This window comes from Cajanus cajan, chromosome 2 (assembly GCF_000230855.2).
Source record: "Cajanus cajan strain Asha chromosome 2, NIPB_CcT2T_4, whole genome shotgun sequence".
NCBI classification, from domain to species: Eukaryota; Viridiplantae; Streptophyta; class Magnoliopsida; order Fabales; family Fabaceae; genus Cajanus; species Cajanus cajan.
In genome coordinates, this window is record NC_138518.1 from 65285132 (window position 1) to 65298569 (window position 13438).

Consider the following 13438-nt stretch of genomic DNA (forward strand, 5'->3'; position numbering starts at 1 on the left):
AAACTAACCTAAACACTTGAGCCTACCATTGGCCAGCCATTCTTTCAAAATCCATTTTTCGAAAATAAAATAATCCCCTCTAAAACACAAACTTTTGAAAACATATATCCTTTCCTTCTCTTCTCCCTTGTCCCAAAGATTTTTGAATAATCTAAGTGGAAACATGGAGATATAGTGGTCAATAGGAAGGTTGACACATCTTCTAAAGGAAGGGAGAATCATTTGGTTGATAACACCAAAAATCAAATACGCATCATTCCTCGGTTACAGAAATCGGCAAAGCACAGTCTGTCTGGAGGAATGGCAAGATCCAAACAAAGAACGCATCGATTAATTCTTTTGAAAAACTGAATCAAATAGAATTAGGTGCATCTCATTTGCATACATGCATACAGATGATAGGTGTACTAGAAGATCACTTATTCTCTGTTTATATTTAAAAAAAAAAAAAAAATCAAAAATCAAAAATCAAAAATCAAAAATCAAAAAATCAAAAATCAAGAATCAGAAAAATCCAATACGCCCGTATTGGTATTAATACGGTCGTATTGGAGTTAACGTTAAGTACAACGTTTCAACTCCAATACGGGCGTATTAAAATCCAGTACGCCCGTACTGAACCCCAATACGGTCGTATTGAATCCAATACGGTCCATATTGATTGTAAACTTTGTACATCAATGGAAAGGCCAATACGGCCGTATTGAATCCAATACGGGCCGTATTGGCGGAATTTTGCCTATAAATAAGACCTCCCCTCCCTCATTTTGCATACCTTTCTTCATTCTCCACATTCCTTGCTTGTGAGTGCATTCCTACAAAGATTATCAGAAATGGCAGAATCTTCTCGCAAAAGGCAGAGAGCCCCGGCCAGACGTGTAATGACAGATCGACACCGGGACCGGCTACAGCTTATAGAGACGTTCACCATCGAGCCGTCAAGGGTGCTCGACTTTGAGCTTCTCCGAGCAGTGGGCTTGGAGAATGATGTCAGGAGCTACTTCGACGCCATAGGATGGGGATTTGTCCTTAATCCACCATCCCAACTATATTTGACGGCCACGAAGGAGTTCTTGGCTACAGTCGGCGTCACGGAGTCGACTAACAGCTATGGGGAGGATGTTTGCGCGGTGGATTTCTGGATGAATGAAGGATACCGCTCGCTGACGTTGGACGAGTTCAACGTCCAGGCAGGGTTTTTCAGCCGCACTGATCAGCTGGCATTCCGAGATGCCATATGCGAGTGGCCTGATCAGTGGACTCCGGTTGAGATGTGGAGTTTGCTCACTGGCCGACGGGATTATCATTCAGGGGTGAAGGGCTCCCGGCTCCCGACTGCTCTTAGGATCTGTCACAAGATCCTCACCAGTACTATTCATGGCAGGTCCAAGAGTCCGGAGTCGATTACACGGCCGGATCTGCTGGCCTTATATTGCATGGCCACCGGCCGGAAGGCCAATCCTGGATATTTCTTCCTCGAGCACGTGAAGAAGCTTGGGGTACGAGAGGGAGGAGAGTCCAGACAGGGGTACATCTTGGTTGCCCCACTCCTCTCACAGCTGGCGGAGACATGGGGATGTCCCGATGGTGCAGAGCCAGGGGCATTGGCGCCGAAGCTGATTGGTGCCTCCACCCTGATTAACATGAAGATCATCGCTAGATCGCCAGGAGGGGGGGTTTGTGCGAGTAGATGGCCTCGAGACCTTCGACGACCTCCTCAACAACCTCGACTTTGAGGGAGGCGACGCCCCGCAGCCAGAGGCTAGCACATCACGGTCGGACAGGGGATACTTTGACGCCCGCTTCGACACACTGCAGCAAAGCATTGACACGCGATTCGATGCTTTTCAGCAGAGCATCGACACGCGATTCGATGCTTTTCAGCATAGTGTCGGTACATGGCAGCAGAGTACCGATACTCGACTAGACAGCTTGGTGCAGGGTTTCGACAACCTCTCAGTCTGGCTCCATAGCCACTACCCCACTCCTCCTCAGGATCCGCCGGCCGATGAGTGAAGACCGGATTGCTTCCTTTAATTTTTATGTATTTAGTTTGTTTGGGCTGTGTCCCATCTTTTGATTTCTTTTGATTTCTCTCGTACAAACTTATTTTCTATTTTATGAAAATTTCCACTGTTTGATTTTAAATTCTCTAGCAATTTAAATTCTGTACAACAAAAGCCAAAAACATAAAAAAGGCAAAATACAGAAAAAGCCAAATCAGAAGAAAAGGCAAAATACAGAAAAAGCCGAAAATGAAAAAAGGCAAGGATATAGAAAATCCAACAAACAGATTGCACAGAATAACTGAGCCTGGAGAGGCTTGCCGAAATAATACTCCCGCAGAATAACCGAGCCTGGAGAGGCTTGCCGAAACAATACTCATCAGTTTGTACAGAATAACTGAGCCTGGAGAGGCTTGCCGAAACAATACTCCTCAGTAAACAGAATAATTGAGCCTGGAGAGGCTCGCAGAAATAATACTCCCCAGAGGGAACCTCAATTCATGCTCTTGGATTCAAAATCCCCAGCAAGAGCTATCAAGCAAGATCGTCAAAATCTCCAATGGAAGTATGATCATCCAAGCAGTATATTCAAGTCAAAGGACTTTAAAACTTCTTCAGTGGAAGATAACTCTCCGACTCAAGCGTTGAGTGAGACTAAGCCTGCAGAGGCTTCCTAAATAATACTCTGGGATACACAAGATCCCCAAATCCCCAATCGCCTACTCAAGAGGCATCCCTACAAAAGGAGAAAAAAATAAAAAATCTCAATAAATATTCCCCAAGCGGAATGCGGCATCCAGCCAAGCACCGAACATCAAGATTATCTGCCTAACAGAAGAGGCCAGTCAAGAAATGAATGACAGAATTCCCTAGTGGATAATAGCCTACACAGAGGCTACAAAATCAGAAAATTGAAAAGAGTCACCCGAATAAGGACAACCGGGATACTCCACCAACGTCAAAGGACGTCAGCCAAACATAAGGCATCGCTCAACTCAAAGAGAGAGCATCTGTGTCCACACCCCAAGGATTCAGAAATTCCCCATGGGTACCAACAATGCAATGCAAGTTGGGGCACAGGAACCTATGAATGACTGCACATCCCCTAGACGGATCCCTGCGTTATCCAGCCCTCAGCGGCACAAAATCAGAAAAAAACTGTCGAAGCAGCATAGTGGACTGTGGAGACAAAAATCATCTCAAATCCCTGGAGAGGGTAAACTCGCATTGCCGAAGTGATCAGAAGACACGGACGCAGTCCCTGGAGAGGGTAAACTCATCTGCCGATGTTAAGACGCAGTCCCTGGAGAGGGTAAACTCACCTGCCGATGTTAAGACGCAGACCCTGGAGAGGGCAAACTCAACTGCCAAATGTTAAGCGGCAGAGCCTGGAGAGGCGGTACTCAATCATCAGGGTGATGTTAACACACTGGTGTCTAGCTTCCGGCTCGGGCGTCGAGTGAGGCTAGGTCTGGAGAGACGGTACTCAACCATCAGCGTCATCAGAGGTGCGTTGATGTCCAACTTCCGGCTCGGGCGGCGAGTGAGGTTGGGCCTGGAGAGGCAATACTCAATCATCAGTGATGTTAAAACACTGGTGTCTAGCTTCCGGCTCGGGCGTCGAGTGAGGCTAGGTCTGGAGAGACGGTACTCAATCACCAGCGTCGCCAGAGGCACGTCGGTGTTCAACTTCCGGCTCGGGCGTCGAGTGAAGTTGACCCTGGAGAGGGTAAACTCAGCTACCGAGGATGTCAGAAGCGCCGAGGTATGCACCCACCTGGAGAGGCTACTCAACAATTTTCCACCGGAAGACATTACAAGTCAGAAGGTCGGCACATCACCCGGACAATTGGGTCAACTCCTTTACTTGTCAGCCGGTACACCAAAAGGCCGTCCGACTAAGTAAAGGGGGGGCAGCTGTAGACCCCTAAAATTGTCCGGGTCGGAAATAAAACTCGAAGACCCTCAAAGATCGAAGGAAAGTCAGCCAGAAGGACTCCTAGAAGACCATAGGATGGCTATCTGTAGATTTAGAGGTCTTAGAGTAGCTTAAAATAAGGAAGTGGAGGGAATGAAGCCCAATACGGCCGTACTAAACTTAATACGGCCGTATTGAAGCTTCAATATGGCCGCAGTGAACTCAATACGGCGTATTGAAGTTTCTGAAACTTCAATACGGCCGTACTGAAATCAATACGGCCGTATTGAAGCTTCAATACAGCCGCAGTGAACTCAATACGGGCGCATTGAAATTTCTGAATTTCAATACGGCCGTATTGAACTCAATACGGCCGTATTGAAGTTCAAAAATTTCAATACGGCCGTATTGATTCCATAGCCCGTATTGCGCCTGTTCCCTATAAATATGGCGTCATTTTGACGTCATAGGACACTTTTACACACAGTTTTAACCCTCTTCTTGAGTATTCTGGGTTTTTTTGAGCAGTGCTCTGCCTAGAAATCACTCGGAGAGTTGATCCGACGAAGTTTTTGAGTTCTGAGCATTTTGCTTGAGTCTCGAACTAAGTCGAAGGGAAATCCATCGGATTTCCAAGTCAAAAATTATTTTTTAGGAAGGAGTGAGCGGGCTTGTAAGAGCGAGGGAACGCCAAAAAGCTTCCCAGTTTTACTCGATATATAAAAAGCACGCTTCAAGAGGTTTCTTTTCTAAAAATCCCTTCTTTTACTGCTTTCTGTGTGCATATTAAACTGTCATCATGTAGATAGTTAATTTATAATTGCTTAGAATAAATAGGGGTAATTTAGTAATTTTGTACTATTATTTTTAGAAATAATCTGTCATAGGGAACCCGAAAGGGGCGTTGTGGGGTGCTAATACCTTCCCCACACGTAACCGACTCCCTTACCCAACTCTGGTTGTAATGGCCGAAGTTGATTTATAAAATCAATTGCCTTATCCCTTTTTCCAATGTTTTGAGTAAAACATTGGTGGCGACTCCACGAACCCTTTTACTACGAAAACCACTAATCCATGGAGGGTCCCGCTTGGGATTAACATGGATTGGTGAGACATTTAATAAATAAATTGGATAAGATCGACAAGGTCTCAGTTTGAGAACAAGTCGTTCTAATAATCCAATACATTTTCAAAACTAAAATAAAAGCGAGCTCGACCGTCTTCGCGACCGCCGAGGCCCGTTTGGGCCGGTGGCGACAAGGCACATCCTTGGCCGAGTGAGTACTCGGGAGGGAAGCCTTGTGAGCATAATCTGAAGGCACGTCCTTAGCCGAGTGAGTACTCGGGAGGGAACCCTTGTGAGCGAAATCCGAAGGCACGTCCTTAGTCGAGTGGGTACTCGGGAGGGAAACCTTTTCAGGAAAGCCGAAGGTACATCCTTGGTCGAGTGAAGACTCGAGAGGGAAACCTTTTCAGGAAAACTGAAGATACATCCTTGGCCGAGTGACAACTCGGGAGGGAAACCTTTTCAAGAAAATAGAAGGTACATCCTTGTCACATCCTTGGCCGAGTGGGTCACTCGATTGGGAAGCCTTTTGAGAATAATCCGAAGGCACATCCTTGGCTGAGTGGGTCACTCAGTTGGGAAGCCTTTTGAGAATGATCCGAAGGCACATCCTTGGCCGAGTGAGTACTCGGGAGGGAAGCCTTGTGAGCAAAATCCGAAGGCACGTCCTTAGCCGAGTGGGTACTGTAGACACCCAATTTCGTCCGGGGGCAAACAAAATAGGACATCAGAGGACTCAAAAGCCAAAATCAACTTTTTTAGTGGCCCGAAACGGGCCGTTCCCAAGTCCGGAACGGGCCGTTCTCGAATCAGAACGGGCCGTTCTGAGGCTTCTCAAAGGCCTAAAAATTGTTGGTTGGAACGGGCCGTTCTAGACCAGAACGGGCCGTTCCAAACCAAAAAAATGGCCTAAAATCTGTAACCCAGAACGGGCCGTTCTGAACTTAGAACGGGCCGTTCTGGTTCCCCGGAACGGGCTGTTCCAGGGTGCAAAAATATAACTTAACGTTCGGTTCCGGAACGGGCCGTTCCGAATCTAGAACGGGCCGTTCCGGCCCACATCTGATGCCTATAAATAAGAAATCTCGGGCATAGTTCTGGGGACCTCCAAAATTTCGTCCAAAGCTCCATAGAGCTCGAAATTTCTCCCTTTTTTCTCTCTCTCTCTCTCCTATTGTACTTCTTGAATTTTGTGAGGCTTATTGTAGTGTGAAAGGTTTCCACAAAGCACCTAAAATCCCCATAGTTGAAGATCCAATAAAGCTTGTTACGAGGTATTACTCATCAATCTCTTGTTTTATCTTTCTCTTCTTTTATTTTACATTGTTATAATAAAAATAATCATGTAGATATTTTAGAGTCAATTGTTTAATTTAAATTTCAAGCATGTAAATAGTCATCAATAAAAGGGGATTTAGTATTTATATTATTATTATTTATAATGTTAAACTTCGTCATAGGGTACCGATTAAGGGCGTTGTAGGGGTGCTTAATACCTTCCCTACACGTAACCGACCCCGAACCCAATTCTGGTTATCAAGGCCATTATTGGACTTTTAAAAACCTTTTCTTTTTCCAATATTTTGAGTAAAATATTGGTGGCGACTCCATGAACCTATTTTCAAAACCATTAATTAAGGATTAGTCTGGTGTCTGGGCATTCCTTAATTGATGAGATCTTTAAAAGGATGTCTAAACCATAGGTCGCAAGATCGGAAATTTTCGGGTTGCGACAGGTACTCGGGAGGGAAACCTTTTCAAGAAAGCCGAAGGTACATCCTTGGTCGAGTGACGACTCAAGAGGGAAACCTTTTCAGGAAAACTGAAGGTACATCCTTGGCCGAGTGACGACTCGGGAGGAAAACCTTTTCAGGAAAGTCGAAGGAACATCCTTGGTCGAGTGACGACTCGGGAGGGAAACCTTTTCAAGAAAATAGAAGGTACATCCTTGTCACATCCTTGGCCGAGTGGGTCACTCGGTTGGGAAGCCTTTTGAGAATAATCCGAAGGCACATCCTTGGCTGAGTGAGTACTCGAGAGGGAAGCCTTTTGAGTTAATATTCGAGCAAACAATAAAGAAGAAAGTGATGAATGAGAGTGAATTGTACTTCATTGATTGGTGCCTCGTTAAAAACCTTGTCGGCCAAAACCCCTTTTCACATGTTTATAAGGGGAGAAAAAACCAATCAAGGAAAAGAGTGCACCTTTGTGTATACATCATTTCAAACATACATCAACTTCTCTATCTTTCCCATAGTTTCAACTTGAGCTTGGTTGTGGAAATTAGCTAGCTCTTCTATTTGCATATACTTATCAGCCTGCCTACGTAGATCATCCATGTCTGTAAGGGGCTTCTTGCAAATGCTGTTGACGAAAGACCCTGGTTTTAAAGCCGTAGTGAGATGGTGAAGTGCGACCGCTGGGTTAAGATCTTTAACTTCTAGCGCTGCCTTGTTGAACCGATCCATGAAGGTCCGGAGAGACTCCTTATTTTCTTGTCGAATGCTGACTAGCGACAGGCAAGTCAACTGGTGTGGCCGACTAGTGGCAAATTGGATGGTAAGCTGGGTAAGAAAAACATCAATGTGCTCGTCAGGGTCTGTCGTGCCATCATACTTGTCTATCGGCAGGGACTTCCAATTATCCAATAAAGATGATTGCATGATAGACGGAGTGAAAGGGTGTCGGCGTGAACCAATCGGTGCCAAGAGGTTTGTGGATCGGCCGACCGTTGGTATTCGAGACTTTTCTGGTGCGACAGCCGAAGCATGAGGGATCGAAGTGTGGATTTGGTGGGACTGGAAAGACCCTTGTGTGGGTTGGCTGAGTGGGATTTGACGAAGAGTCTTTGTTTTTTAGTGCTTCATTTTTTGCTTTCAGGGCCGAAAGTTCCCTAGCATCTTTCTCCCTTTCTTGTCTCATGACGGCTATCTCCTCATTTAGTTGATGAACGATCTCCGACAGATTCGTTTCATCAACAACTTCCACATGGTCTTCTTCGGATCGATTGTTGTCCATATTCGTCTTCCTAGTATTCAGCATAGTTCTAGCTTGTACCTTAGAGCTTTCGGTTCGGCCCCACGGTGGGCGCCAAAATGTACCTGTCTGAGGGACACACTAGTAATCTTCTTGTATTCTGAGGGCCGAACGGGAGCTCCAAGCGAATATTCCAGTGCGTGGAGGGTACCTGCAAAAGGCACTCTGACGCTCAAGTCAGGACAAGCACGAGTATCGATAGTAATTAATGAACAGTATCATACCTCATTTTACGTGACTTATTTATACTGGTTGTAATGGGCCCTAAGCGTGGTGGGCCTGTTCTGACATTTTCCAAATTAGGTAATACGATGCTAAATGACTGATTATGCCTTAATCGTGTGTTTATCCTTGTTAATCATGATCGTTGTTATAACTGCAGTATTTAGTCGTCTCGGTCGTTGGCCGAGCCAAGAGGCAAAGGGCTGCCAAAGTATGGGTGTCTTGTACAGAGAGGGTGTGTCATGTGCCCTTTCATGTGGTCGATGTGATCCTCCCAGTACACAACCTATAGGTGTCGGTAAAGATATAAAAAAAAAAAAAATATATATATATATATATATATATATATATATAAAAGGGAAATGATTCCTAATTAACGCTCCATATATATTTTAAAAATTTTCATCAACACCTCTCATTTTATTCGATTTTTCTTTTTATCACAATATATTACTTATTAAATTATATTTTTCTTTACTCTCTTTCACCAGGTATTAAATAAGTGTCCAAAAAATCATTTTTGAATATAAAATTTACAAAAGATCGAAAAAGGGAAGGAAGGGACACTAAATAAAAAACTCACACAAACTTGGTCACTTTGTACGTCTATCGTTGCTAAACTGCATATCTGCTTGATATAACAAAGGGACACAAAAATATCATCACGCAAGAATATCTTAATTTCTTAAATAGTTATACATGTACATAAAAAGGAGTTAATGAATCTGTTAGCCGTTTGGTTCCAATATTATATAACACAAGCTAATTAAAGTTAAATATTGTCAAAACAACAGAGGGTCAGAAGCGGTTACTTCTTGTCCTTCTTCATGCTGCATTGCTGCTTTGCCAATTCTTCTAAAAGCTAGGATTGTATTCTAGTCGTAGGGACAGGAATATGGATAATTTATACAAAATTGAAGCCGTGGGTAATGTGAAACCTATACTGTTAATGATAGTGGTCCAGACTCTATATGCAGTGGTGAATATCATGATAAAGTTGGTAGCAGATGATGGAATGAGTTTGAGTATTCTTGTTACCTACCGGTTCATCTTTGCTTCAGCCTTCATTGTTCCACTTGCTCTTATCTTTGAAAGGTATGTGTGTTTCTCTCTTTGAACAAGTTTCCCATTAAAGGGTTATTAGGAAATTAATAAAGATAGTTACTCGCTTTTCCTATGCACATAATTTCATTTAGTATAGCTGATCCACACATTATATATTATATTTTTTCAAATAGAAAAAAGCAATTTTATTAACTTAAATTTTCAATTATGAAAAATGATTGTATCTGCAATTTTTATTGGCATGTGTTTCACCAGGAAAAGTCTGCAATGTCTTACTGGGCAAGTTCTACTCCAAGGTCTTCTTTGTGGAGTATTTGGGTAATATTTCTAGTTCCCTAATTTATTTAAGATAGTCAATTTAAGCAAGTGTGAGATGATGATTTTAAATTTTTCAGGGGAGCCTTACTGCAAAATCTCTATGTTAAATCCTTGGCCTTGACATCCGCAGTTTATGTTACAGCCATGCTGAACCTCATCCCTGCTGTCACATACGTCTTGTCAGTTTTTGTTGGGTAGGCCCCATAACTTGTATCAATCACTGAATCACCATTAATTGTTAACATGTCTTACACCAAAAGGGGTGAGCAACGGGTGGGTTTGGTCGGGTTCGGGTGAAAAATGTCCAATCCATTGTAAACCGACTTTTAAAAAATGTGACCTATATCCGACTAACTGAGCTTTCGATTTGAGGCGGTTCGGGTTGAAACGGATTCGAATTTAAGCGGGTGGGTATAATCGGGTTTGAATTTTTTTGTAAACCAATTTATCTTAAGGAAGATGAAGCTTAAAACGATAAAAAATATTTTTAAAATAGTGTATAAAAATATAATGAAGGTGACAATAGATGGTATAAGTAGATTCGTAGTTGAAACATTTACAAACTAAAGAAACAAAAATAAAAGATAACAAAATTCATAGTTGTTACATGGAAAAGAAATATAAAGTTAGATTACAAAATCATAAGAAATCACAGTCACACAAAATGTACTCAAAATGGAGATAAGAAGATGGAAAAGAAAGATAAAGAAAGAAGCAAAAAGATAACTCTAAAAATGGACTAGTGTGTTGAGAAGTTGAATGAGGAAGGAGAAGACAAAATAAATATCTAAGTTATGAAAAAAAGGAAAAAAATAAGTTACAAATTGATGGCTATATTATACTTGAAATAAAGACTTTTAAGTTTGGACCATTGTTATTTAGTTATACAAAAGTAATAAAAATTTAAACTTATCTCATTTTCGGTTGAGTTCGGTTTTTGGCGGGTTTAAAAATTCAAAACCGAACCCGCCCAATATAACCCGTATAAAATCAAAATTTTAACCCGATTTACCCATAAGACCCGCCCGAACCCACCCAAAAATAATATTTTTTATCGGATTTTTCGGGTTCGGTTCGGGTGTCGGTTTAATGCTCACCCCTAACCAAAAGTAAAAACAAAAAAAAAATTGTTAATATGCTAAACGTCATTACTAATTACAAATGTTCTGATACAACCTTTTAAATACACTTTTATTATTGACTAAAAATATTTAGAAATCACAAAATCTTATAGATTTCATCTCTTACTGAGTTTCACTTATGATCTTATACTTTTTTAAGTAAATTTTAAAAACTTGTTTAGATATATGATAAAAGTATTTCTAAAAGTTTCTTTATAAAAAAATATTTTTTATTTTTTAATAAAAAAAACTCTTGAAAAATACTTGTGAATTTGCATCTAAACAAATTCCAAATTATGATATTAAAAAAATTGTCAAAAAGAATGTATTAGAAAATATTGAATATCATTCAATGCCATGCATGGTGGTGGTTTCATCCCCATATATATCCCTGCTTGTTGCAGATTTGAGAAGTCAAATCTTGGAACAGTAGGTGGGATGGCGAAGTTGGTGGGAACATTAACAGGAATTGCGGGTGCCATGATCCTAACTTTCTACAAAGGAAGAAGGCTATGCCTTTGGTCAACATACATTGACTTGTCGCACCATGCCACATCACCACCCACTGCCCCCACCGGTTCTCTTCTGTGGGGCTGCATTCTAGCTTTTGCAGCCACTCTCAGTTACTCCTTGTGGTTGATAGTCCAGGTTAATTAAACTCATAATACCCTTTAATAACTTTTTGGCAATTTTACGAAAATGTGTTACAATCTCATGCTACTGCCACATACTTCTGGTTCCATATATTACTCCTAGAATTTCTCTATTTTTATACATTTTTTGGCCTAAACTCACTCGGTATATATAATTGAAATTTTGTAACACCGTAAATTTGGATAAGCAGACAAAGATGAGCCAGAAGTTTCCGTGGCACTACTCAATTGCAGCTTTAACCTCTGTAACGGCCTCAATCCTATCCGTTATATTTGCACTTTGTACGGAGAGAGATTGGAGCCAGTGGAAACTTGGTTGGAACTTGAGGCTTCTAACAGCAGCTTCTGCGGTATTGCTTTTGGTGTTTTCTACATACATACTACTCTCTCCATTGCCACAAATAACCAAAACATGCAATGCATGGTTAAAATTTTAAAATGAAGTTAATTAATTATAAGATATAATTTGTTGCTCTATTTTTGTTTTGTAGGGTATCTTTGCCTCTGGAGTGTGCTATACCCTACTAGCATGGTGTGTGCGCAGGAAGGGACCTTTATTTGCGTCTGCTTTTAGTCCTCTAATGCTGGTGGTCGTGACCCTTGCCGGGCCATTGGTACTAGATGAGTGTCTCAACATTGGAAGGTGAATTAAGAAACCAAACCAACTATGCAATTATGAACCTTCAAGTTCCTCGTTTCAAGTGTGAATGCCCTAATTAACTATTATGGTTTATGTATGTTTGTATGTACTGTGCAGTTTAACAGGATCAGTGTTGATTGTGGGTGGATTGTACATGTTGTTGTGGGGTAAAAGCAAGGAAACACCAAGGGAGCTGAGTGAGATGGTGTCCTCAAAAGGCTCTCCCCAATGTGATCCAATTCACATTATTAATAACCCATCTTTGGCATGCAGCCAAAGGAATCATGACAACAAGATTCTACCAACTGTTCCTTCTTGTACACCGTTAAGTGTCAACCATTCATAAGACGAAATTCAACAATTGAATCTGTTGTCCTGATAAGATATTTGAGTAATTAGTATACTATACATTTATATGTTGGATTGGGAATTTAAATAGAATAATTTATTTATTTAAAAAAATTTAAATTTTTTGAAATAAAATATCTTATTTAAACGGAAAATTTATAAAGATTTAAAATTCAAGCGTGAAATTTCTTGAAATAGTAAAATTTTAAATTCTTTTAAAACAGTAAGAATTTGAAATTTTTCATTTTTTTTTTCTTATTTCACTTATATGTTATCTTATCTCTTATCTCTTCATATTTTTAATTATTAAATATTTAAAAATATTTTTAAAATTATTAAATATTATTTAATATTAATTTTTAAAATTATTAAATATTTAAAAATTAGCCAATATTCATTTTTATAAAATTTAATTTAAGAATCTCAACATATAAATATATTTTTAAAATTAAATTTACCATGTGAGAATCAAATTATTATATCCAACTTAACAATTTAAAATTTGATAAATTTAAATTGACTTATCCAAACAAAATATTTTAAAAATAAAAGAAATTGAAATTAAAATAATTCAAATACCAAAAATTTTAAAATTTTTAAATTTATAAAATTTCTCATCCAAACACACCATTAATTACAACATAATAAAAATTCAATCCAACATACCACCGGTTTATTGGGGACCAGATACATGTATTGTTTATTTATTACTTTGTATTAATGGGATTGCCTTCTAGAAATTCACTTTTAAAAGTGAGTATATTTAAGTAATATTTACAATAGTTTTAGTACATGATCATATTTCACTTTAACCGGTGTCTCAACGAATATTGAATATGTAATTTCTTTGAAATATTTTTAAATTTTAGTTTTGGATTTATCTAACTAACACGATCAGCAGCTTCAGGGTTTACGTTATTAAGCCCAATTTAACCAGCAAAATGAAGCCCAAAACAGTCCAGGTTATCCAAGGTACTCACTGGGCTTACTACCCAATCTGTGGCCCATTACGTCATTCAGCCTACACCACACAAATCAAAGAATC

At 40.3% G+C, this 13438-nt stretch overlaps 1 protein-coding gene across 1 annotated transcript; it reads left to right on the forward strand.

The window, feature by feature from the left end:
- Positions 1–8655: 8655 nt before the first annotated feature.
- LOC109814493 (WAT1-related protein At1g68170) lies at positions 8656–12427 on the forward strand. Its single transcript, XM_020378943.3, has 7 exons — positions 8656–9343; positions 9569–9631; positions 9709–9825; positions 11157–11400; positions 11597–11755; positions 11897–12048; positions 12163–12427. Exons 1-7 carry the CDS (start codon positions 9144–9146, stop codon positions 12389–12391), a joined length of 1164 nt encoding a protein of 387 aa, XP_020234532.1. The 5' UTR covers positions 8656–9143; the 3' UTR covers positions 12392–12427.
- Positions 12428–13438: the final 1011 nt, after the last annotated feature.